Raw genomic sequence first — 26,602 nt, 5'->3', positions numbered from 1 at the left:
TCACAAATGTCATCTATGTGAAGGTCAAAAACAGGCAGAGCTGAAAAGTAGTTGGTTTAAGGGCACACACAGAGGACATAAAATAAAGGAAAATTAAAGAAATAATGAACCACATTCTGAGCCTGTGAGGTTAATTAACGGGACATGCATATCACGTAGAGTTCACGATTTCAAAGTGAACATTCACAGTGTTTTGCAACCATCACCATAGATATGACTTTTAAACTTTACAGATGCATTTTCTTTATTTATGTTTGTTTTAACAGTTTACAATTAAAACAGGATTAAACTAGAAGGAAATCCATCAAAATATGAGCGGTGGCTCTTTCAGGTGAAATATGTTTTCCCCCATTTGTTGTTCTGTACTCTTCACGTTGTTTACAGGGTGCAGTTGTTATTGTAAACCGTAAGGCCAAGACCAATTAACTCTATTTTAAGAGGAACTCAGAAAACAAACAAGGTGATTCTCCCTGACACTGGGCTGACGCCTGTGTCCTGTAGCTCATCGACACCCCATTGCCTCTGGCTGAGCCTGGACTTTGGTGGCCCTGGAGGCCCCTGCACCTCTCTGCTAAGATAGCTCTGAGATGGAACACAGATCTGTCCCAGGCCCTGCAGTTCCCTCCCTGGATTATCCCATCCAGTCATACTCGTGTTTGATTAACTTTCTTCCCCTCTTTGGGCCTCTCCTTGGGTTGATTGTTTTTAGCACAGGCTCATGAACTACAGGTCCCTTGGGAGTGTGGGGGAGATGTTTTGCCACCAGCCACTACCTCTTTCTCCCTCGACTTTAATTTCTTGTTAAAGCCCTCTCATGACAACCTTGACAGACAAATTTAAAAAGAAAGTTGAAAGTCCCCCGCAATCCTACTGCTCAGTCCAAACAGTGGCTGCTGTGGTCCTCCCGCCATTCCCCACTGCTGCATGCTGCTACCAGGTGACAGTAATCTTATCTCAGGGTTTGTGTTCTAAGGCAGGCCCCGGCTCCTGGGCAGGGAGGGTCTCATGCTGGACTGAATGCCTGTGTGCTTTGCTGTCCCCTGACCCCCGAGTGGTCTTAGATGGGCCTTGAGTCTCTGTTTCCTTAACAAAGGTCTTAGATTAGATCAGTATGGTAAGCCTTCTGTGAGTCATGGGCTCTTTTCAGCACAAAGCCCTGGACCTCTCCCCACAATGCACATTTTCACAGATACACATCAGAGTTTCTGGAAGCCCTGAGTGAGATGTTCTGAAACACCTCCAGGTTTCCAGGATACCCTGAGGTGGAGAAGTGGGGGGAATGGGGCTTCTTCTTCGTGACCCCCAAATGGTTGACCTCAGAGTCATCATCCACCCTTGCTGGGTGCTGTGCTGAGTGCTTTCCTGAATTAGCCCCCAGAATCTTCTCAAAGCCCCTGAGGGGTAGGTGCCACTGTCATCACCTCCACATGACAGGGAGACCATGGAGACAGTCACCTGCTCAAGGTCGCACATTTGGTAAGTGGTAGAGCCAGGACTGGAACCCAGGTCTGTCTGGGCCCCAAGCTCAGGCTCTTCCCACAGCTGTTATCCAGGAGGTGATCAGCCGGGTGCCCTGCAAGTTGCTTCCAACGCCAAGAGCACCGGAGAAGCCTCTCAGGTTTCTAAAGCATCTTCATGCCCGTGTCCTTTAAGTGTTCTTCCTGCAGTTTGTGTGGTGGATAGGGTAGGGGCTAACACCTGCCTTAACCCTAACCCTAACTCACCTCTTTGCCTGTGAAGGGACAAGGCTTAGAGGTTTTAAGGAAATGGCCAAACATCAAACAGTCAGGATCAGAGCTTGGATTGGAACACGAGTGTTGGGTTCAGTCCCTTTCCTCAGAACTGTCGGGAACCAAGGTTCTGTTTCTCATGATTAGGATCTACCCAACCATCCATCCATCCACCCATCAAACTACTAACCTACCCATGAACCCACCAATCCACCCATCTACCCGTCCATCAATCATCCATCCATCCTTCTAACCACCCATCCAACTATTAACCTCCTCGTGAACCCACAAATCCACCCAGTCCACCCACTCATCGACCCATCCACCATCCATCCATCCATCCTTCTAACCATTCACCCACTCATCCACCTACATACTCATCAATCACCCACCTATATCCCCATCCGTCTACTCACCCAACTGCCCACCACCCCTGCATCCACCAATCCACCCACTCATCCACTTAACCACCCATCCTTATCTTCCTTCCTTCCCTCCTCCTCATTCAGTTTGTTTACTGAGAACCTTGAGGTTGCCAGGCACTAGGCTGGGGGTGAGACACAGAGTCTACAGACCCAGGAAGGAGGCTGCACCTCTTCCTTTGTCAATGATTCTGGAGGGGGAGCTGAGGCAGGAGGCAGGCAGGCTGGAAAAATGGCTGGTGGGTTCCTGCCATTTGGGGCTTTGGGTCACTCACTGAATTGGGTACTTGAATTTTTCTGTGGAGAAAGTGAGGAGTGAACTGCTAAGGTATGCCGTCTGTGTCACTTACAGAACTGATAGCTGGCAATGACCTTAAGTGGAGAGTTTAAAAAGAGAGTTCAAGGGAGTTCCCATTGTGGTGCAGTGGAAACAAATATGACTAGTATCCGTGAGGATGCAAATTGGATCCCTGGCCTCGTTCAGTGGGTTAAGGATCCGGCATTGCCATGAGCTGTGATGTAGGTCGCAGACGTGGCTCAGCTGCCGAGTTGCTGTGGCTGTGATATAGGCTGGCAGCTGTAGCTCTGATTAGACCCCTAGCCTTGGGGACTTCTATATGCCATGGGTTTGGCCCTAAAAAGCAATAAATAAATAAATAAATAAATAAATAAATAAATAAAAACATATATACAAGCTCCTATAGTTCCTATAAATATAATTGGAATGAACAAACTCGATGTAGTGAAGAATGAGTTTTCAAAATAATTTCTAACCTCTTTCTTCCATTCACTGGACCAGGCATTCTGTTAAGGGACTTAGGTACATTCTGTCATGCATTCCTCAACATGGAGACGTGAGGTGGCCTCTAATCTCATCAGCATTGACTAGATCAGAACATGGGGAGAGAGATTAATTGCCAAGATAAATTGTCACCTAAGTGGCAGAGAAGTTTGTCACCTTAGGTCATCCCACCTACACAGACCGTGCTCTACCACATAGTCCTTCCTGTCCAAAGAACAGGTAAAAACGCTTGAGGTCTATTCTGGTTTGCTTCAGACAGCGCCGCTTTCCACCCCAACTCTGCTGATCCTGGACTCTGTCCATGCCGCTCAGTTTTTTTTGTAGGAAATTTCGTGTTGCTCTTTGCAGAAATTGCTTAAACTTTTGTCTTTCTCTTTTTAACTGTTTGTAGAGGCTCAGGAAACTTCTGCTTGGGTGTGGAGCTGGAGCTGGGAGAGTGCGGATTTGGTCAGGAGGTAAAAATCCATCTGTCCAAGAGGGACAGTTCCTTATCTTCCCATCAATGTAATCTCCAACCTGCTTCTGGCCTGTCATGGAGGGTAGCAAGCAAGCAATAAATAGTTGCTATTTTATTTTATTTATTTTTATGTTTTACTTTATTTTATTTTACTTTATTTTATTTTATTTTGTTGTCTTTCTAGGGTTACATTCTCGATGTATGGAAATTCCCAGGCTAGGGGTCGAATCAGAGCGGCAGCTGCCAGCCTCCACTGCAGCCACAGCAACACCAGATCAGAGCTGCATCTGTGACCTACACCACAGCTCACACGCTGGATCCTTAACCCAGGGATTGAACCTGCATCCTCATGGATACTAGTCAGTTTCTTATCCCACGGAGCCACAGTGGGAACTCCCAATAAATAGTCGTTGAAAGTGGAATGACTTGGAATGAATATCCTTACTTAAGTGAAATAAAACTTCTGTTTTTCATAATTACCCAATATATACGTAATCATTGTAAAAAAAAAAATCAGCAAAATGTACCAGATGAAAACCACCATTACCTATAAGTCCCCCTCGCAGGCAGCCCCACGTAAGAGATGTGGACATGGATTTGGGTGCAGATACAGAGACACAGGCTTGCATGTGGCAGGTCTTGCCTCGTGACCCCCTGGGGGTAATGTTATTTTCACAATGCTCTTTGGACCTTCTACCACACCATTTTTAGAGGGTCGTTGGTCTTAAATCAGTTTACCATTTTGTTTTCTGACAATAAAAGTAGTCCATGTTCTTTGACCAATCAAAAGGCACAGAGAAACATAAAGAAGAAAGTAAACAAACATCTGATCTTGATGCCGGGGAGGATGCCCATCCGTGTGTTGGTGTGTATCTTCCAGACTTTAACCTGCACTCAGTCATGGCCTTTTCACAAGGATGCGCTCAGAGGAGACCTCTTCTTGTCACCTGCCTGTGTCCCCCCCCACCCCACCTCCTGCCCGGTCCTCTGCTGTGGAATCTGTCCACGGCATGTCTGCAAGGCCATGTGGAGCTGTGGACTTTAGCCTTTCTGAACACATCGCTGTTGGAAACACAGGGCTGACCTCCGCCCCTCTGTGCCCTGGGCGGGTGATGAACTCCCATGAGCAGGGCTGCTGGGTCAAAGGGGGGTGAATCCCCTGTGTCTCCCAGGGGCCTCTCAAAATCACAGGGTCTTGGGAAGTCGGGGTTCCTGCGTGGGGCCCCCCCCACCCTTCTGCTCGGTCTGCTGCAGGAGGGGCCTGGGACTGGGCCTCCAAAACCCCTCCCTCCTGTGCTGACAGGCTCTATGACCCTGGTCACCCCCTCCCTGGGGGCCTGCTTGCAACGAGAGCAGCCGCTCATTCTGAGATCCCTTGGGGTTGGGACTCCAGGACTCTAGGACGCATCATGGAGCTCAGGGAGGATGTGAGGAGGCAGCCACGGGGCACCATCAGGCCCAGGCCTGGCTGGGAGGGGGCTGCGGGGGTGGGGTCGGGGGTGGGGGTGGGGTGGGGTGGGGCGAGAGTTCTGCTACCCCCACCTGTGAGCTGCACAAACATCCGACTACGGCCCTGAAACTGCTCTGACCCCACCCCGGGCCACACCTGGCCCTGTTTGTCACCAGTTCCACGCCCCACTGACCACGAGCTCAGTTTCTCTTCCCCTTACTTCTCCATTTTGTCACCCAGAGTTCTGGTTTCAGCCAGCGCAGGGTTAACTTTAGCTTGGGGATTCCCAGGGGTGGCCAGCTGCAGGCAGGGCCACCCTACCACCCACCTCCTTGCCCTGGACTGGCCCCTACCCTGCTCCCACCTCGAGCCTCCCTGCCCCTCCAGGCCCAGGGCCTCCCTGCCCCTCTGTGCATCCAGGAATTGGACAGGTTTCCTATAGGATCCAGCCCACAGGTTTCCCCAGGAAGCACTTCCGGAGCAGAGAGGAAGGCTGGGGCCCAGAAAGGGGGATCATCTTGCCCAGGGTCACACAGCATGTCAGGCAGGCCTGGGCAAGAGCCCGGAAGGTGACAGCAATGGCTGGGGAGGGTGAGGGTCACTATGGTCCAGGCATATCACAGACACTGGCCCTTTAATCCCCAAGCCCACCCCAATGGGGGAGATTCATTATCAGCCCCCTCCCCACAGATGAGATGAGGACACTGAACCCACAGAGGGAAGCAAATGGCTGTGGGTGTGGGACCCTCCCTGTCCACCCTGGGGTCTGGGGTCCCACCACAGGCTTCCCAGGCCCTTGCCCAGGCCCTCCCTTCTCCCAGCCATGGGGTGGCAGGTGGCCACCGGGTCCACCCTGGGCCTACTTTCTGCTCCCTGGCAGGTCAGGGCTGGAGTGATGGAGGGAGGTCACCACATGGGCTTCTCTGGCCTGGCCAGATCTCCACAGGGTGCCCCAGTGTGGCCTCAGTGTCCAGCCACTGGAGGGGGGCCACAGGCTGGGAGGGGGCACTGGGAGGGCCTCTGCCTGGCTCTGCAGTATATGCATCAGTTTCCCTGCCTGTGAGATGGGGTGACAACCCTGGCATCAGCCTCATGGAATCTGTGAGCAGCTTAGTCAGGTACCGCTTGTCCTGTGTTCTATAAATGGTTCAGGACAATGGGCCACTCAACGGTCTCTGGATGCAGTGGCCCTTTGGAATCACAGATCTGATCCAGGGCTGAGGCCTCCCAGGGCTCAGGACACTCCAGGCCATGCGCCAGCCTCACCTAGTACATCCACACCCTTCCTGCCTCATCCTGCCTGCGGACAGACCACCATCCACCCTGGAGACCTCCCTACCCTGGCATCCTCTGCTTGTCCCTCTCTGCCCGGTGTCCTGTCCACATCCCGTTCTCCTTTCTCTTTAGGGCGGGGCCGGGCCCTTGGCACCAAATGCAAGGGATTCCTGGGTGGAGAGAGGTGGCTGGGCCAGGACAGGACAGACGTGACCCCTCTGCTCTCCTAGGGTGACTTAGAGGAGACAGATAGAGATATAAAGAATCATAGTCTGGGGAGGGATAAATTAGGAGTTTGGGATTAACATATACAATTATAAAAATGGGTAATCAGCAGGGATCTACTCAATATTCTGTAATAACCTATATGGGAAAAGAATCTGAGAAAGAATAGATATGAGTCTATGTAGAAGTGAATCACTCTGCTGTACACCTGAAACCAACACAACATTGTAAGTCAACCATACTCTGATATAAAATAAAAATTACCTTAAAAACCAAGGTGGCGTGGGAGACAGGAGTCTGGGGTCTCCAAGGTGGAGGGGTCAGCTGCTTCACTGTGTTGGCCTGCTGAAGGGGGGGCTGCAACCCCCACCTCTGAGCCTCTGCTCCTGCTGACCCACCAAGAGGCCCTTTCTCTCTCCGCCTCTGCCCTGAGGGTACAGCTTCCAGGCCCTGTTCTGAGGTGGCTGGAGTTGCTGCTGCCCCAGAACCCCCTTTGGTGACCCTGTCAGGACCCCAGGAACCCCCTGTCCTTGTCTTCTCCGGTGATATTTGTTGGTGGGGTAGCATCTTGTTGGTGCCATGAGCCCCGGGCTGGGCAGGACCAAGTCTCCCTGACTGAGCTTCACCCCCTGACCTGACCTGAACCCACGGGGAATTGTGTTCACTGTGAAGGTGAACAGTGGTTGATGGGCTGATTGATCATGGCTGGGACGAAAGCCACACTCCCCTGGGCTCACGAGTGGGGGCCCTTGTTCACTGGCCACTGCATACCTCATGTGTCAAGTGACATGGTGCAGTGGCCATGGCCTTGCAGGCCTGGCTCCTGGCTTCCCTGGGCTGGGGGACCTACTGGCAGTGTCCCTTGAGAATAAGCTGGTGAAGTCCCACTGGTGGAAGGGATTTTTGTTCTTTTGGGGGTGAACTCAGGAAACTGTGGCTGGGTACATTGGTCCCCCATCTCTACTCCCCTTGGGACTTTGGAGCCCTGGAATGGCCTGGACACCTCTCTCAGTGGAGAAGGACAGGGAGGAGAGGAGGAGAAAATGGGAGGGTCAACCTGGAGGGTGCATCAAGGAGGCCTAGGGGATGTTGGGGTGGAGAGTTGGGAAGTCTGGTCACCCACAGGGCAGGGGGCATCAGGCCTCATCCTGCTGGCCCATCTATCACACCTCTTGCCCTGTCTTTGCCCTCAGCATCTCAGCCCAGCCGGGCAGACTGGGCAGGGATTGGGGTACCCCATGTCCGAAACCCTCCTCTTTCCATGGTGAGGCAGGCACTCTCCAGGTCTGACTTTGGCCTTGACTGGGCCAGTCCTGTCTTGCCTGGGGCACAAGGAGCTGAGAGCCTCACACTAGCTGGACCCCCAGGAGGCCTCAGAGGCTTACTGGTTGGATGGCAGATGAAAGGGTGATGGGTGAGTGAGTGGGTGAACAGACTGATGGACAGACACATGTGTGAACAGATGGATGAGTGACTGATGGTCTGAGGTCCTGTCCACTGGAGAAGGACCCTGCAAGGCCTTGTAGGGGAATAGGTGGGCTTCTAGGCTCCTCAGTATTACTCCAGACCTGGGGCTCCCAGGGCAGGGATTGTGAGGGTCCCCATTTCTTTCCCCCTCCAACCTCCCCCCTGAAGAGTCCTAGGTGTGGGGGTAGCAGGTGAGGTGTGACACACAGTGTCCCGTGTCCCATGTCCCATGTCCCATGTCCAGGCTCCTCTGGGCTCCAAGTGTCTGGCTGTGTCCACCGTCACCCGCAGCTCTGGGCCTGGGGCTTAGAAAGGTTCCTGGGGGCCTGAGGAGGGGGGTATGATCTGCACAAACACAAGATTCTGGAGCAGAAGATGCCGCTTCTGACAATTGATTGATGTCAACTCTGCCTGGCCCAGGCCCTGGTGCAGGGGCTTGGGCGGCCTGGGTGCTGGGATACAGGTCCCTTCTCCAGCTGGACTGGCAGAAACTTCCACAACCAGAGCCACCCCTCCCCCAGCCCAGGCAAATGGGAGGCACCTGCTGCCAGGGCTGGGCTGGTTGGGGTTTCCCGGCTATTTTGGGCATCAGGGCCTCTTGGTTTCGCCAGGCCAGCTGCACAGGGCTGAGGGTGTCGGGCCTGTGGGGAGCCCAGCAGTGCTGGCCTGAGGCTGCCTGGGCCCAAGAAGCCCAATGCTAACGGCAACAACAGTCAACCAAGTGACAAGCAAACATTCATTTCCCATCAACCATTCGTCCTGTCTCTCCAGGGAGCAAGTTTCCATTATCACCAACCCAGAGGCATAGAGGGGACACAGGCCCTCAGCCACCAACCCAGAGTCAGGACAGTCCCAGCCCCTGGCCACCTCTGTGCTCAGCCATCACCCCTGTGAGACCCGGCCAGCGTCCCTGGCCCTCACCCTGGTTTGTTTTCTCCAGGGCACAAGCCTGCCCTGCAGGACACTACCCACTCTCCATAGGCTGGTCCCCTGTCTCTAGCCCTGAGTCCCCAGCATGGCTGTGTTGCCACTGCTGATGTCCCCGCACACAGAAGGTGCTCAGGAAAGGGCTGCTGAGAGGTGGCTTTGCTCTGGGCAGTGACCACACTGGCCACATCCACGCAGGGCCTTGGTCTACCCTGGAGCTCAGCTGAGCCCCTGTCCGACCAGAGACCCTGAGGATGGGCTCGCCAGGCTGGTCTGGGGTCCCCCTTCCCTCCAAGACCCTCTCTTGGCCGGGGCATGGGGGGGCAAGCCAGCTGGGGTCTAGCTGAGGCTCCCACCCTCCTCCCAGGATGGCCTGGAAACCCCGATGTCTCCCCAGGAAGGCGGGGCCCTGGGTGGCGGGGTTGCCCATCGCTGAGAACCCAGGGTGGTCCAGGCTCTGGTGCCCAGCATCGCCTCTCCCCTGACCCCTGTCCTGGTGGTCCTGATTCCTGCCAGTTTCCCCCGGGAAAAAGGCTGCCCAGAGGCCCCAACATGCAGTGCTGTCACTGGGTGGGAAATGATGTCAGGCCCACATCCAGGCCTCTCACAGGCTGGGATGGGTGAGCTCACACCAGGGGCTCCAGTCGAGGCCCACGGAGACCAGGAACCCCATGGTGACCGCCTGGATGTGGCCCCTGGTGAGGCCACAGTCCCCATCCTGATGCTTCTATCAGGGCTGGACACACAGAGCCTTCGATGGCTCTGCATGGCCTTGGGCCTCCCATTTTAACCTGTTACAGTAAGTGTCATTCAGCAAACAGTTACACTGAGCTCAGGTGACCAGAATTTATTGCCCACACTTGGACATTTCTGGGAGTGGAAGGGGCACTATTAAAAATCATGCTTGGACAGAGGCACGAACTGGGAGCATCAGGGAAATCCAGGAGGCAGGTCACCCCTGGAGCCCCCCTGGGCCCGGCATCCTGGGGGAGACTGTCCCTGGGAGATGCCTGGCCAAATGGGTTTAGGTTTGCTGTGGTTCCCGGTGACCAACTGGCTTTTCAGATAAACCGGTCCAAAGACTGGCCCTGCCCCGACCCACTAACCCTCCCTCTCATCACTTTGTTTGTCCCCAAGGCCCGGGGGGAGTCCCTGCAGGTGACCACATAGGAGCAGAAGTCCCCCAAGCTGCCCGAAGGGAGCATGGCCCCTGGAAACGTCACAAAGTCTCCCGCAAGCAGTGTTTTGGGGAAAGACCGGGCCCCCGTCTTCGGATGCTGGTGGGGGTGCTCCTTGTGTGCGGCCAGGAACACCGCCTGCCCCCCCACCCCGCCTCCCACGCATCCAGCCAGGGAGCCACAGGAGGAGCTCGTTGCCCCATCGGCAGAGGAGAACCTGCTTGGAGACAGGTGGACCGTCATCAGGATGTGTCCTGTGTCACTGAGCCAGCGAGCCTGGCAGTGGACGGCTGACTGCTCCTTGGAGGCCCCCGGAAGCTGTATTTTCAAGGCTGTTGGGAACTTGAGTTTAGACCTTTGTGGTTGGGAGTGAGGGTCTCTGTCCCAGGGAGACATAGGCTTGGGGCAGATAGGCTCAGTGAACCCTGTGGGGTAAAGGACATGGGTGTCCCCCTGTCCAGGCCTGGCTGGGTCATGTTCTCTCGGTGACTCTGCTGGCCCCACAGGGGGCGGGGCAGATGGGAGAGTCACCCAGCTCAGCTCAGTAGTTGCTCCCTCCCTCCCACAGGGCTCAGCAGTCACCTCCGACCCCTCCCCTCCCCCAGGACCCCTCTGTCTCAGTGGACACTATTGTGGGCTCTGTTTTTCTGCTGTGAAGAAAGCCACAACCCCCCCTCCCCCACCTGACTCAATTACCTCCCTGAGGCTTGGCCTCCAGGAAGTAGGAGGCCTGGGAAGGAGGGGCTGCCTAGGGTTGCACACCAGGCAGGCCAGGGCCAGGCCAAGCCCCCTCCCCTGACCTGACACTCCTCTCTATTCCACAAGGGGCCCACCCACTGTGCACCCTCCCCACCCAGTGCCCTGAGGCCACCAGTCCTGCAGGGGCTGTCCCGGCTCACAGCCTAAGGCTCATGGCTCACGGTGTGGCCCTCATAGTCTTGTCCCTTCTGTGAAATGGGAAGGGCTCTACAGGGACTTCAAGGCTGCTAGAGGGGCTGTGATGAGCGTGGAGAGATGCCCAGTGACAGCCATGAAATTTTGTCCCTAGTGTGTAAGGAGATGCTCCTTGGGCGGGAAACTGACCTTGGGGATGGAGGACATGGTGGGGTCAATGGTGGGTGGAAACTGACCTGGGGGCTGGAGGATGGAATGGGGTCAGCGGTGATCACGCACCTCCCTGCCACTGCCTGTCCCCCAGTGCTTCAGCTGTTCCAGGGCAAGAGGTCCTGTCTCCTTGCCCCTAGCACCTGCTCCCAGCAGGGCTCACTGAGGGTTTGCTGAATGAATGAGCGAGTGAGTGAATGAATGACCTGTCACATCACACAGGGCTGAGGAGCCAAGGAAAGAACCCAGGCAGGTCAGCCAGCAGTTCAGCCTATGACCCTGGGCAGGTCCCTGGACCCCCGGCCTGCTGTCAGAGCCTCGGTTCTCTCCTCCTTGAAATGGGCCCACATTGCCCACCCTGATTTGCTTAGTGGACTCAGAGGCCACAACTCCCCCTCCCCTTCTCCCACCCCCAGGAGTCAGTATAGATTGAGGAGCCCGGGTGCCCCCCCACTCAGAGGCTTGAGGCTGCCTCCCACCACCAGAGGCTGAGGGGTCGTGTGCAGTACCTTCTGGCCCAGCGCAGCACAGCTTCCTGAGGAGGGAGGGTGGCCTTGGGATGGGGCCTGGGTGCCCACGGTGCATGTGACCCTGAGCACCTGTGGGACCCCGGGGGAACCTCTGTTTCCTCATCTATGGGGTAATGAGGGATATTAGTGCCCACCTCCTGGGGTGGTCTGGGGGGTCACGGCAGGGGTGGGGGGGGGTAAAGCGTGACCCTCAGACAGCATGGGGGTCACTGCCCTTGTGGCAGAGAGAGGATATCTGCCCCAGAGCTGGGGATGGTCAGTCCTGTTGAGGCAGAATGCTAACTCAGGTAGTCAGTGTAGGAGCATGGGCTTCATGCATTCTTTGATGTGGCCATGGATTATCATTTGTGGTTTAAGGGCTCCAGAGAGTAATTCCCCATAGGCCTTGTTTACTATAAGAAGTGTACCTTCCACCACATGGACCTTAATCTCTAACCCACTCCTCAACTGATAGAAAAGGAATGAGAGCAATGGTGACTCAGTCTAAAGGAAGAGAAGGGCAAAGAAACCGTAAAATTTATGGGGCATTTCCACCCCTAAAACCCCTGTTGGACAAGGACTGATATAGGTAACTGGGCAAGGCCAATGGGAGAAAACCACATCTTTCTGGACCCCACGTTGGTAACCCCCTATGTTTTTTTTGATTTTTTTTTTTTTTTTTTTTTTTTGTCTTTTGTCTTTTTAGGGCCGCACGTGCAGCATATGGAGATTCCCAGGTGAGGGGTCTAATCAGAGCTCCAGCTGCCGCCTACACCACAGTCACAGCAATGCCAGATCTGAGCTGCATCTGTGACCTGTATCATAGCTCACAGCAACACTGCATCCTTAACCCACTGAGAGAGGCCAGGAATCGAACCCCCAACCTCATGGTTCCTAGTTGGATTTGTTTCTGCTGTGCCCTGACGGGAACTCCCTTTTTCTTCTATTTTTTTTGTATCCCCCCAACTTTAAGGGGTAAAAAGCCCTATAGGACAATAGAGAGTGGGGAGCTCTTCTCCCCGCTCCCTGCAGCCCTGGGAGCTATCTGCTTTCCTTTAATAAAGGCTTCGCTTGCTTGCTGCCTGTGTGTTCGCGGAATTCATTCTTCGATTGCTAAACAAGAACCAGGATTTCAGTAACATTTTTCCTGCATCACTATGATGGAGCAGAACTAGGTATTGTCATTCCAATGATTGGGAAGAGCTGGGAACAGTCCTGCAGTAAGTGATCAGCAGTCACTGAGGGGCTCCCTGAGGGCCCCCCCATCCTGCACCCAGCTGAGCCTCTGAGGCACTAAGAGGGTGCAACCCCTGCCCTCTGGAGCCCACCCTCTGGAGTGAGGCCAGAGCCCTGGTTGGGCTAGGAGCTGGGCAGATGAAGAAACAGGAGCCCTTTTTAGATGCTGCCAGTTTCTGGCTCCTGAGACAGACAAGGAAGAGCAGCTGGAGGGACGGCTCCCCGGGGCCTGCCTGTAACACCAAACAAACGGGGCACGGAAGAGGGGAGGAGAGAAAAGAGGGCCCAGGAGAGGGACACCGGGGCCAAGGAGTTTCAGGTCGAAGAGAACAGGATGTGGTGCTCAAATCCACCCAGAGGCAGAGATTGGGGAGGACACAGAGGGGATAATTGGACTGGGCTTCCTGGAGGTCGCTTGTTCCTAGGAGTGCAGGGAGAGACAGAGAGTGGGAGGCGGAGTCCCTGGAGAACTGCCAGAGGGGCAGGAGAGAGGGCCCAGCGGCTGGAGCGAAGGTTTCATCTGAGAAGGGTCCTGGGTGGGGACAGGAGGAATGACAAGGAGGTGGATTGGCTTAGATGTGCCATCTTAGAGGGTCTGGGCCTGGGTGAGGGGCTGCCAGGAGGGGCCGCTGTGGTGAGCCCTGGGGTGCCTTGGAAGCTGCGGGGGGTGCCCACTTGCTGAGGGTGGTCAGAGTTCAGAGGTCCTGCTGGAGTGCCTGTGTTCTGGTTTAGGGGGCCTCCCCAAGCAGTCCCTTGGCGGGGGTTCACAGGCAGGCGTTCTACTGTTTTAACGCCTGGAAGTACAATCCTCAGGGACAGGTTAGGTCACAGAGGGGCCATCCTTGAGTATGGGCACTTCCTTACTCCCAGGATATTTCTTCCCCTAGGGTCATATCTGTGATCCTGTGATGGCCACGGGGAGGGGCACTGGCCATTCACCTTGAGATGCTGAGGCTTGAAAGCTGGTGCTAGTCCAGCCCTCTAACTGCTGGACTGGTGTCTGGGGCCTCCATTACTGCTGTAGTGGGACCTGGCAGGGCTGGAACACTTGGGAAATGACTGCTGATTGGCAGAGCTGGATCACTCGTGGGCTGGTCGTGGCTCCAGCCCAGCATCATCCTGGGCTCCCAGGGGTTCATGGGGAAGGTGACTGGAGTAGGATACAGGTATGTGAACTCAGGGAAATGGGGTGTCACTGAGGTTTCATGGTGGGGCCGGGGCCTCTGAGAGGCAAAGTACCCCATCTCCACCCCGCCTAGCTAACAGCCCTGCAGCAGCATCCTGGCAGGGCGTCTGTCCATTGTGGGGCCTGAGGCTCCCAGATGTCAGGACCTCTCAGCCAGATGCCCTTCTGGACACTCCCTGGGAACCGTGGTGATGTCTCACATTTGGGAGAAAGTGGGAGCCCTAAAGGTTTTAGGTGGGAAAGGGCAGAAGTGGACCCAGGGGTGTCGGCAGGGAAGAGGGCAGCCAACCTGGGGCTCTGGAGGGTCTGGGGGGAGTGCCGGCCATCCTGCTCCTGGGGTTCACACCATCTGCAGCCACCTGAGCTCCTGCTATGCTTGGCACTGGGCCTTCCCTGAACCCCCAATTCTGAGTGTTTTTCCTCCCAGAGCAGCCCCTGACTGAAGGTGTTGTGACAGTTCCTGCATCTGAGCATTCCCAGGCAGTCAAGGGATTGGGCCTGGGAAGCCACCTGCCAGGCACTCACTGTCTAGGCTTTGGGGCACTGAAGGCTGAGCCCTGCATTGACCCTCCCCCAGACCCCCATAACCTGCACTGAGACAGGGCCTTCAGAAAGAGGCCCTCTCAGCCCCTGCCCTGGGGCCCTGACCCTGATTTTGGACCCTGAGGAGAGGAAGGGACATGAGAGAGACAGCCACTCTGATTTGAGGCCCCTGTCCCCATTGGTCCCTTCATCAGCCCCAGTAACTCTGTACCCTTAGGCCATGAGTCCCAGGGAGGAGGACCTAGGCCCAGGTGGGCTCAGAGCTCTCTGGGGAGGAGGCCGGATGCATGAGGCGGGGCCAGCCAGGGTTGCATTGCTCTGAGGGCAGCTGCGAACCTGGAGTCAAGAGCTGAGCCCTGGGAGTTCCCGTCATGGCTCAGTGGTTAACAAATCTGACTAGGAAACATGAGGTTGCAGGTTCAATCCCTGGCTTTGCTCAGTGGGTTAAGGATCCGGCATTGCCGTGAGCTGTGGTATAGGCTGCAGAAGTGGCTTGCCCTTGTTGCTGTGGCTCTGGCTTAGGCCAGTGTCGACTGCTCCAATTAGACCCCTAGCCTGGAAATCTCCATATGTTGCGGGAGCGGCCCTCGAAAAGGCAAAAAGAAAAAAAAAAAAAAAAGCGCTGAGCCCTGGAGTTGGGTAGGTGACTGGGGTTCAGTCCCTGCTGTGAATGTGAGCAGGTCACTCAGGATCTCTGGGCCTCGAGTCTCCATCTGTAGGGTAAGGATCATATTAGGGTCTTCCTCCAAGGGCGGTTTGATGACTGACAGGTAAGACCTGGAGAAACCTGCCCTTTAGCCAATGGCCAGAAGGAAGCAAAGCCCCAGAGCCAAAGCTGAAATCAAAGTTCTCTCCCTGTGAGCGGAGGAGGAGATGGGGCCACAAGAGGCCAGGGAGAAAGGAGGGGGAGCCTGAGCTGAAGGGCCCTCGGGAGTGGCCCATCCTGGAGACTGGGCAGGACACAGAGGGAGAGGAACTGGGAGAAGTTTCCCTAATGCCCGGGGGTCTGGGGGTCTGGGAACTGGAGTTGTGATCAGATGAATAAGGCCCCAAGTTGTCCACGTCCTAACCCCCAGACCATCAGTAGGTCCATTATGGGGTGACAGGGATTTTGCAGATGGGATGGAGTTAAGGGCTGGAAGAGGGGCGATTACCCTGGATTATCTCCGTGGCCCCATGCAGGGTCTTTATAAGGGAAAGAGGGAGGCAGGAGGGTCAGAGTGAGGGGACAGGGTATGAGGATGGGAGCAGAGGTCAGAGGGGAAGGGAGAGAGATTAGAAGCTTCTGTGGCTTTGAAGCTTGAGGGAGGGGCCCAGAGCCAAGGACTTGGGACTCTAGAGGCTGGAAAAGGCTTCCAGGAGGAGCTCAACCCAGAGACACCTCAAATTTAGCCTATAGGACTCATTTTGGACTTCTGACCCTGGGACCCAGAGGAATAAATGTGTGTTGTTTTAAGCCTAAGAGTTTGGGTAATTTGTTATAGCTGCTAATTCAGGATTCACAGGAGAAAGTCACCCAGGGTGCCCCAGCTCATGGGAAACATGCCTGACCATAGCCACCATCCACCCCTCTGACCCCAAGTGCAATGGGGGAGCCACAGCCCAGGGTCCCGGCAAGAAGGGCTGGGGTGGGGTTTTTCACCACATCCCTCATCATCATAGTGTCTAGAGGCCCCAGACTTCAGGGGCCTCACAGTGGCACTAAGTCCCCCCATGGGACCAGTTTTCCCCACTGACATTGAGATGCAAGGGAGGTGACTCCCAGTGGACAAGCCCTAGGGAGGTACCTTTCTGAGCCGCAAACCTGAGAAAGTGTCCCTCGCCTCTTTGTACCCAGGTGGAAGAACCATGAGTAGAGGACAGCTCGGGGGCCCTGGGACACCCAAGGGGGCCTCAGGCAGAGGTGGGAGTGGTCTTGACTGTCTGGCATGTGCAGGGTAGTGGGGAGCAAGGGTCCACCCTGGGTCCAGAGGCAGGAGCTTGCCTGGCTACACGCCCGAGGGGCGAAATCAGGGGACTACTGCTATGGAACTACCTCCCCCAGGGATGGTGACCTGGTGGTACCTGAGACAGAAGCATGGTGGACTCCCCGTTCAGGGGCAGCTGTCCCAGCTTGTGGTCGTTGCTGTGTTCTGAGGCTGCCGGGCTGCACCTGTGTTTGTGTCAGAGCCCGGTTCCCATAATGCTGAGGCCTCAGGTAAAACAAATACCCACTTTTAACTGTGGTGCAAGATGCTGGCCCTCAAGGTTGAGCCACTATTTTCCCTCTAGCAAAGGCTTTGCTGAATCTCAGAGAGATTCTGAGGCACATACTCCCTCCATGCTTTGGTTCCTGGGGAGCTCAGAGCTCATATTATTTAAGTACTGAACCATCAGGCCGGCCTTTCATGCAACAGTTTCCTTCCTGGCTTCCTCCTAGACCTTTCACATCTCTGAACCTGCCATCCAGTGAGGAATAGAGATGGGCCATGGATTTCAGAGCCCATGAAGCCAAGGCTGCTGGAGTGTCCTGGCCCCAGTGGATGGTCCAGTCCTAGGGAGTGACAGGAAGGGTGAGGGTGGGCAGGTGCTGAGCTGGGCAGAGAGGGAGGAGGGCATGGGACTGGGGGCAAGGGTTCCCAGGCTGAGGAAAGTATGGGTGGATGGAGGGAATAAAAAATTCGAACTGAACTGAGAAGCTGTTTTGAGATGGAAAAAAACAGAAGCAATAATCAATGGATCAGTTTATTATAGGATGACTTACAAGGTGAGATATGGATCTAGCAGAGAAATGATCTGGAAGCATGAACTCTGCACCACACAAGGGCCATTGGGACAGTTTTATAGTTAGCCTAGGGGAGGGGTGGTTGCTTGGAGACAGGATGTGCATCCCTAAGTCAAGATTTATGGATGGGCAACAGGAAGCTGGGACTATGCCAACGAAGGTTTTCATCAGTGTTTGGAGACTAACAGAGCATAGAGGCCACCCGGTCCTAATGATGATGAAACACTATCTATCAATTACAAAGCCCTGATGACAGAGAAGTGACTCACTGCACAACACAGTCCCGGGTGGGTCAGCAGCCCATGATGGCATCAGTTATGCTCAGGGCCACACTGGAAAGAAAGGACAACGGGGTCCAGGGGGAGGTATGGAGGGTCCCACTAGGGCAGGCAGGGAGGAAGGGCTCATGTGAAGGTCACCTGCCATGGACAGTTCTGGCCAGAAAGGTGGCAGGGGGTGGGCACAGTCCTGTCTGGAGGAGGAGTGGGAGGAAGGGGAGGGCGGAGGACCAATGTGTCCTGGCCAGTTTCCTGGGAGATACCTTCCCTCCTCCGCCGATCCCTAGAGTCCGTGAGCCTCTCCCCTTGGATTACTTTCCCAGTGGGTGCCTAGGATTCCCCACCCACCCCCAGAATCCTGGAGAGGTTGTGAATTAAATGTGAAAGACAGGAGTTCCCATTGTGGTTCAGCGGTTAACGAACCCAACTAGGATTCATGAGGATGCGGGTTCGATCCCTGGCCTTGCTCGGTGGTTTAAAGATCTGGCATTGCTGTGAGCTGTGATGTAGGTTGCAGATTGCGTTTCAGATCCCACGTTGCTGTGGCTCTGGCTTAGGCCAGCGGCTGTAGCTCCAATTCAACCCCTAGCCTGGGAACATCCATATGCCATAGGTGTGGGCCTAAATAAATAAATATGAGAGACAAGGGAAAAAATGAGCAGACCACATGCTTTTGGGGGGGGGGTCGTGTTTTGCAGCATGAGAGAGTTCCCAGGTAAAGGATAGAACCTGTGCCACAACAGTGACCCAAGACACAGTAGTTACAATGCCATATTCTTAACCCCCTGAACCACCAGGGAGCTCCATGCACTCTTTCTTTTTGCCGGGTGGAAGGGAGGCCACAGTGTGCAGCAGGTTGATGTGGGATTTCAGATCCCAGACCAGGAATTGAACCTGGGTGGCAGCGGTGGTCTAACCATTAGACCACCAGGAACTTAGCATGACTTCTGAATGGCAATAAGGACATTTTATTACCAGTTGTTTGGTGCAGGGAAAGGATTGGGGTGGACCCGGGTGGGGCAGGGAGAGACCCTTATGTGATCCCATTGGCAGAGTCTCAATGCTCTAATCTTGGGGGCTTTGGGCCCGCTGTTTGGCCTCGTCAGGTTCATACGTCATCATACCTCGACCAGCCTCCCTGTGCTCCCCAGTGCTGCTGGCATCAGCCATGACCTCTCATCCTTCAGAGGCTTCTGTCTGCCTGAAGATGCTCCATCCCCAGGACCCTCCCCTAGTCCCTCCCATGTGTCCTCATATAGGATGGCATTCTGTACCATCCATTGGCGAGGGGTTTTCTTGCCTCAGTCGCAGACCATAGAGACCCCAATGCAGGCAAGGAGCTCAGACATGACTCTGGGGATCATGAGGAGGCAGGGGAGTGGGTGCAAGGGGCTGGGCTGGCATGGGGCAGACAAGAGCACTAAGTATAGGGACGTGCCAGAGGTCTCCACCAAAATATACACTGGCATGATCTCAGTGAGAGTGAAACTACCCCTCAAGGGAATATGAAGACTCTATTGCTCACAATCCAAGGGAGAAGGTCTGCTGGAGAAGGCCAGGGTGACAAGAGGCAGAGCAGGACTGTCAACGGTGGCATTTCACCAGTGCCCAAATGCATTCCAAAAGAGTCAAAAGTCTAAAAGAGTGAGGATTGCATGCAACAGAGAGATTCAATCCCAGTCCAAGTTAAAAAGGAAAATTAAAAAAAAAGACAATTTAATTTCAAATCCTGCCCAGAAAGAAAGAAGAAAGTAAAGGACTCACGGAGGACACTTAGACGGGTCCCTCGCCGAACCTATCGCACAGAGATACAGCCTCAAACATAAACCTCCTGCCCCCTCCACCCCCCACCCCAGGCCACCTGCATCTGGCTGGAGGCTCACAGGCTGCCCCTGCCACGGGGGCTGGTCTGGGTCTGGGAGGGTGAGGGGGGTGCCCTCTCCCCACCTGCACCTTCACCCGTGGGAAGGGGGGAGCCGTCCAAGCCCAGGCAGAGGAGGGGCAGCAGGGAGGTCTGAGTGTCCCCGCCTGTCCCAGGCCCCTTCCTCTCCGGGTCAGCAGCTTGGAGAGATCCTGATGGGAGAGTGAGGAGCCCTTCAGGGCACGGGGGGGATGGAGCAGTGTCGTCTGCAGAGGGGACCCCCGAGAGTTCTAGACACTCCACTCGGCCTCGAGGCACAGCTACCGTGGCCATCTCTGCAATAGCGTGTGTGCCTGCGTGCGTGCATGCGTGTTTGTGTGTGTGTGTGTGTGTGTGTGTGTGTGTGTGTGTCTCACAGGGCAGCTGTGGGATCCTGAGGGAGCGCCTAGGACAAGGTCCCGCATCCCATGCTGAGCTCCTCCAAGTGCATCATTTCCCAGGCAGACCCATGGCGGAATCCCAGAGGCAGAACCTGGACTTGGAGGTCCCGAGGCCTATGGACACTTGGACGTTAGGCAGTGGTGGTGGGGCCAGGCGTGGGCTGGCTTCTGAGGGGTCGGGGAGAGCAGAGATCTGGCGTTGTCCCAGGGGCCTTGCTGCATCTGGGACCTCGGGACACACGCGGGTGGAAGGCTACCTGAGGGGACCGAGGGATGAGGGAGCAGGGTCTCGGGATGGAGGGCCCTGTGGTGCGTGTGACAGGGAGGGCCTGGGGAAGGGGCAGAGGGTGGTGTCCCCGGGGCGGTCGGAGCTGGCTGTGCCCCTAAGGATGGGGCTGGGGGTGGGGCTCTAGGACGTGGTGAGTGGGCGTGAGCAGAGTGGTCACGCTGTACATGCGGGTCGTCCTGAAATGGACAGAGGCCCTCAGAGGGGGACACTGGCGCGTGCTGAGCTATCGTCCTGGGGTTTCGGGGAAACAATGCATGAGTGGCTGGGCCAGTCAGAGGTGGACAAGGTCCACACGGAGGAGGGAGCCTGGGGGCCCGGGGGAAAAGTGGACAGCCTTCCACTCTGGCGGTGGCCCCACGCCCCTGGTTCTAGAAGGTCCTCAGGGGCGTGGAGGTGACCCCCCTCGCTGGCACATGCCTCAGGCCTCCCCCCCCCCCTCGATTTCCCCAAGGCCAAGGGGGACTCTCTCCACCTTCGAGGATGACCCCATGCAAGCCCGAAAATGGGTAGACACAAGTGAGCGGAGAGCATGATTTCTGAATGACAAGGAGGACGGTTTATTGGGAGTTGACAGGTGCAGGAGGAAGGGCTGGGCTGGACCAGGGTCGCGGGGGGAGACCCTCGCGGGGGTCCTGTGGCTCCAGGCCCCTGAGGGTGGGGGCCCAGGGACCTAGGCGCACTCGGAGGGCGTCACTGTCTTCTCCACAATGGTCCCCTCGTGGGTGACCTGGCAGGTGAAGCCGCTGGAAGATTTCCAGTCACTGGCGGACAGGGCCAGGTAGCTGCTGGCCGCGTACTTGTTGTTGCTCTGTTTCGAGGGCTTGGTGGTCTCCACGCCCTGGGTGACGGTGGTGCCGCCTGCCTTCCAGGTCACCGTCACGGCGCCCGGGTAGAAGTCACTTATTAGACACACCAGGGTGGCCTTGTTGGTGCCGAGCTCCTCAGAGGAGGGCGGGAAGAGGTTGACCGTGGGAGCGGCCTTGGGCTGACCTGGGGGTCGGGGAGAGACGGGAGGTCGTTGGCTCAGTGTCCATCAGGGGAATCCCCTGTGCAGGCGATGGGGACACAGAGTCCCAGGCTGAGCCTTGTCCCCCTGAGGTCAGGTCAGCCACAGGTGGGGTCACTCACCTTGCGTCCGAGCATCTCAGAGCCCGAAGCCCGGAGCTGGGGGCCTGCTGAAGTCTCCAGCTCCTCCTCAGGCTCCCATGTCCTCACCCTCCCAGCCTCGCTCCCTCGTGCTGCCTGGAGCCTAACCCGACCGAGGTGCCCTCTTCCCTCGGCAGGTCTGTCGGTCCCGGGCATCTGTCTGTCGGAGACCACCCCCCCGCCCCCGTCCGAGGTCTTCCTAGGGGAGGACATTTCTGTCCCCTCTTGAGCCTCTCCGCCCTTTCAGGGAGGGGGCACAGGCTCCCCGATGCCACCGTCACCACAGCCCCGACCCCACCGCCCACAGAGGACCGTGTCCAGGGCTGCCAGGGGGCAGGGGCCTTGGGTCCTGGGGCGGGATGCCGGCCAGGCCCCCAGATGAGGGTTTTGGGTGTCAGTGCATTTTCTGTGCTGAGCCTGGGTCTGCGTCTGTGTCTGTTCGGAGGGCCCCTTGTTCAGGGAAGTTGTGCGGAACCCAGTATAACTGCCAGGATCAAGCATCTGCCTGGCGGGGGCCTCTATCTGTCAGCTGCCCCTGTGAGGAGACCCTCCCCGCCCACCTGGGGCGCTTGCTCTGGGGTGTCCTCCCTGCTGGGAGCACGAGGGGGACCCAGCCCGCGGAGGCCACGTTCTCAAGGGACACTCCCTGCCTCCCTCACTGCAAGTCCCTAGGCCCAGGGGCCCCTCAGTCCCTCAGGGTCCTCACAAGGACCCTGAGCCCACAGGGCCCAGGAGGAGTCCCCGGCACCGTCCGCCCCCTCCCAGCGCCTTGTCACCTCCCTGGACCTGGTGTCCCCGCCTGAACTCCCCACGCCCAGTCCTCAGTCCCTCCTTGTCCTCAGACCCCAGGGCTGCAGGCTCTGAGTGAGGAGCTTTGCTCCCAGGGTCCCTGGGGCAAGGGTTCCTTGGGCAGCGCCCTTGGGTCTCAGAGCCTGGCCCTGGACTAGCAGCCTCCATGTCTGCCCTTAGCTGGACCCTGTGTCAAGAGGGCGGGTCGGGCTGGAGGGGCTGAGGAGCCTGGCCTAGGGGCCTCCTCTTCGGACCCCACCGAGGTTCAGACCTCAGCCCCAGTCGGAGGAGAACGGAGAGAAGATCGACCCAGATTTCACTCGGATCCCCAAGGAGGAGAGAAAAGGGGAGACTCACCGAGGACGGTCAGATGGGTCCCACCGCCGAAAATATTACACAGTGATACAGCCTCAAACATAAACCTCCTGCCCCCTCCACCCCCCACCCCAGGCCACCTGCATCTGGCTGGAGGCTCACAGGCTGCCCCTGCCACGGGGGCTGGTCTGGGTCTGGGAGGGTGAGGGGGGTGCCCTCTCCCCACCTGCACCTTCACCCGTGGGAAGGGGGGAGCCGTCCAAGCCCAGGCAGAGGAGGGGCAGCAGGGAGGTCTGAGTGTCCCCGCCTGTCCCAGGCCCCTTCCTCTCCGGGTCAGCAGCTTGGAGAGATCCTGATGGGAGAGTGAGGAGCCCTTCAGGGCACGGGGGGGATGGAGCAGTGTCGTCTGCAGAGGGGACCCCCGAGAGTTCTAGACACTCCACTCGGCCTCGAGGCACAGCTACCGTGGCCATCTCTGCAATAGCGTGTGTGCCTGCGTGCGTGCATGCGTGTTTGTGTGTGTGTGTGTGTGTGTGTGTGTGGTGTGTCTCACAGGGCAGCTGTGGGATCCTGAGGGAGCGCCTAGGACAAGGTCCCGCATCCCATGCTGAGCTCCTCCAAGTGCATCATTTCCCAGGCAGACCCATGGCGGAATCCCAGAGGCAGAACCTGGACTTGGAGGTCCCGAGGCCTATGGACACTTGGACGTTAGGCAGTGGTGGTGGGGCCAGGCGTGGGCTGGCTTCTGAGGGGTCGGGGAGAGCAGAGATCTGGCGTTGTCCCAGGGGCCTTGCTGCATCTGGGACCTCGGGACACACGCGGGTGGAAGGCTACCTGAGGGGACCGAGGGATGAGGGAGCAGGGTCTCGGGATGGAGGGCCCTGTGGTGCGTGTGACAGGGAGGGCCTGGGGAAGGGGCAGAGGGTGGTGTCCCCGGGGCGGTCGGAGCTGGCTGTGCCCCTAAGGATGGGGCTGGGGGTGGGGCTCTAGGACGTGGTGAGTGGGCGTGAGCAGAGTGGTCACGCTGTACATGCGGGTCGTCCTGAAATGGACAGAGGCCCTCAGAGGGGGACACTGGCGCGTGCTGAGCTATCGTCCTGGGGTTTCGGGGAAACAATGCATGAGTGGCTGGGCCAGTCAGAGGTGGACAAGGTCCACACGGAGGAGGGAGCCTGGGGGCCCGGGGGAAAAGTGGACAGCCTTCCACTCTGGCGGTGGCCCCACGCCCCTGGTTCTAGAAGGTCCTCAGGGGCGTGGAGGTGACCCCCCTCGCTGGCACATGCCTCAGGCCTCCCCCCCCCGCCTCGATTTCCCCAAGGCCAAGGGGGACTCTCTCCACCTTCGAGGATGACCCCATGCAAGCCCGAAAATGGGTAGACACAAGTGAGCGGAGAGCATGATTTCTGAATGACAAGGAGGACGGTTTATTGGGAGTTGACAGGTGCAGGAGGAAGGGCTGGGCTGGACCAGGGTCGCGGGGGGAGACCCTCGCGGGGGTCCTGTGGCTCCAGGCCCCTGAGGGTGGGGGCCCAGGGACCTAGGCGCACTCGGAGGGCGTCACTGTCTTCTCCACAATGGTCCCCTCGTGGGTGACCTGGCAGGTGAAGCCGCTGGAAGATTTCCAGTCACTGGCGGACAGGGCCAGGTAGCTGCTGGCCGCGTACTTGTTGTTGCTCTGTTTCGAGGGCTTGGTGGTCTCCACGCCCTGGGTGACGGTGGTGCCGCCTGCCTTCCAGGTCACCGTCACGGCGCCCGGGTAGAAGTCACTTATTAGACACACCAGGGTGGCCTTGTTGGTGCCGAGCTCCTCAGAGGAGGGCGGGAAGAGGTTGACCGTGGGAGCGGCCTTGGGCTGACCTGGGGGTCGGGGAGAGACGGGAGGTCGTTGGCTCAGTGTCCATCAGGGGAATCCCCTGTGCAGGCGATGGGGACACAGAGTCCCAGGCTGAGCCTTGTCCCCCTGAGGTCAGGTCAGCCACAGGTGGGGTCACTCACCTTGCGTCCGAGCATCTCAGAGCCCGAAGCCCGGAGCTGGGGGCCTGCTGAAGTCTCCAGCTCCTCCTCAGGCTCCCATGTCCTCACCCTCCCAGCCTCGCTCCCTCGTGCTGCCTGGAGCCTAACCCGACCGAGGTGCCCTCTTCCCTCGGCAGGTCTGTCGGTCCCGGGCATCTGTCTGTCGGAGACCACCCCCCCGCCCCCGTCCGAGGTCTTCCTAGGGGAGGACATTTCTGTCCCCTCTTGAGCCTCTCCGCCCTTTCAGGGAGGGGGCACAGGCTCCCCGATGCCACCGTCACCACAGCCCCGACCCCACCGCCCACAGAGGACCGTGTCCAGGGCTGCCAGGGGGCAGGGGCCTTGGGTCCTGGGGCGGGATGCCGGCCAGGCCCCCAGATGAGGGTTTTGGGTGTCAGTGCATTTTCTGTGCTGAGCCTGGGTCTGCGTCTGTGTCTGTTCGGAGGGCCCCTTGTTCAGGGAAGTTGTGCGGAACCCAGTATAACTGCCAGGATCAAGCATCTGCCTGGCGGGGGCCTCTATCTGTCAGCTGCCCCTGTGAGGAGACCCTCCCCGCCCACCTGGGGCGCTTGCTCTGGGGTGTCCTCCCTGCTGGGAGCACGAGGGGGACCCAGCCCGCGGAGGCCACGTTCTCAAGGGACACTCCCTGCCTCCCTCACTGCAAGTCCCTAGGCCCAGGGGCCCCTCAGTCCCTCAGGGTCCTCACAAGGACCCTGAGCCCACAGGGCCCAGGAGGAGTCCCCGGCACCGTCCGCCCCCTCCCAGCGCCCTTGTCACCTCCCTGGACCTGGTGTCCCCGCCTGAACTCCCCACGCCCAGTCCTCAGTCCCTCCTTGTCCTCAGACCCCAGGGCTGCAGGCTCTGAGTGAGGAGCTTTGCTCCCAGGGTCCCTGGGGCAAGGGTTCCTTGGGCAGCGCCCTTGGGTCTCAGAGCCTGGCCCTGGACTAGCAGCCTCCATGTCTGCCCTTAGCTGGACCCTGTGTCAAGAGGGCGGGTCGGGCTGGAGGGGCTGAGGAGCCTGGCCTAGGGGCCTCCTCTTCGGACCCCACCGAGGTTCAGACCTCAGCCCCAGTCGGAGGAGAACGGAGAGAAGATCGACCCAGATTTCACTCGGATCCCCAAGGAGGAGAGAAAAGGGGAGACTCACCGAGGACGGTCAGATGGGTCCCACCGCCGAAAATATTACACAGTGATACAGCCTCAAACATAAACCTCCTGCCCCCTCCACCCCCCACCCCAGGCCACCTGCATCTGGCTGGAGGCTCACAGGCTGCCCCTGCCACGGGGGCTGGTCTGGGTCTGGGAGGGTGAGGGGGGTGCCCTCTCCCCACCTGCACCTTCACCCGTGGGAAGGGGGGAGCCGTCCAAGCCCAGGCAGAGGAGGGGCAGCAGGGAGGTCTGAGTGTCCCCGCCTGTCCCAGGCCCCTTCCTCTCCGGGTCAGCAGCTTGGAGAGATCCTGATGGGAGAGTGAGGAGCCCTTCAGGGCACGGGGGGGATGGAGCAGTGTCGTCTGCAGAGGGGACCCCCGAGAGTTCTAGACACTCCACTCGGCCTCGAGGCACAGCTACCGTGGCCATCTCTGCAATAGCGTGTGTGCCTGCGTGCGTGCATGCGTGTTTGTGTGTGTGTGTGTGTGTGTGTGTGTGTGTGTCTCACAGGGCAGCTGTGGGATCCTGAGGGAGCGCCTAGGACAAGGTCCCGCATCCCATGCTGAGCTCCTCCAAGTGCATCATTTCCCAGGCAGACCCATGGCGGAATCCCAGAGGCAGAACCTGGACTTGGAGGTCCCGAGGCCTATGGACACTTGGACGTTAGGCAGTGGTGGTGGGGCCAGGCGTGGGCTGGCTTCTGAGGGGTCGGGGAGAGCAGAGATCTGGCGTTGTCCCAGGGGCCTTGCTGCATCTGGGACCTCGGGACACACGCGGGTGGAAGGCTACCTGAGGGGACCGAGGGATGAGGGAGCAGGGTCTCGGGATGGAGGGCCCTGTGGTGCGTGTGACAGGGAGGGCCTGGGGAAGGGGCAGAGGGTGGTGTCCCCGGGGCGGTCGGAGCTGGCTGTGCCCCTAAGGATGGGGCTGGGGGTGGGGCTCTAGGACGTGGTGAGTGGGCGTGAGCAGAGTGGTCACGCTGTACATGCGGGTCGTCCTGAAATGGACAGAGGCCCTCAGAGGGGGACACTGGCGCGTGCTGAGCTA

General features: G+C 57.8%; 2 gene segments (V, D, J or C); both read right to left on the bottom strand.

Moving 5' to 3' along the window:
- On the bottom strand, positions 20,677–22,681 carry LOC110256717. The segment is given in 2 exon segments: positions 20,677–21,133; positions 22,436–22,681. Coding segments are annotated over 2 exon segments (381 nt in total).
- LOC102158332 overlaps positions 23,794–26,602 on the bottom strand; it is a 247,703-nt gene continuing 244,894 nt past the window's right edge. Inside the window, 2 exon segments of the C gene segment in view lie at positions 23,794–24,250; positions 25,554–25,591. Coding sequence covers positions 23,931–24,250; positions 25,554–25,591 — 358 coding nt within the window.

The sequence above is a fragment of the Sus scrofa genome, chromosome 14 (assembly GCF_000003025.6).
Source record: "Sus scrofa isolate TJ Tabasco breed Duroc chromosome 14, Sscrofa11.1, whole genome shotgun sequence".
In the NCBI taxonomy this organism is placed as follows: domain Eukaryota; kingdom Metazoa; phylum Chordata; class Mammalia; order Artiodactyla; family Suidae; genus Sus; species Sus scrofa.
This window is presented reverse-complemented; position numbering and strand designations above follow the sequence as displayed.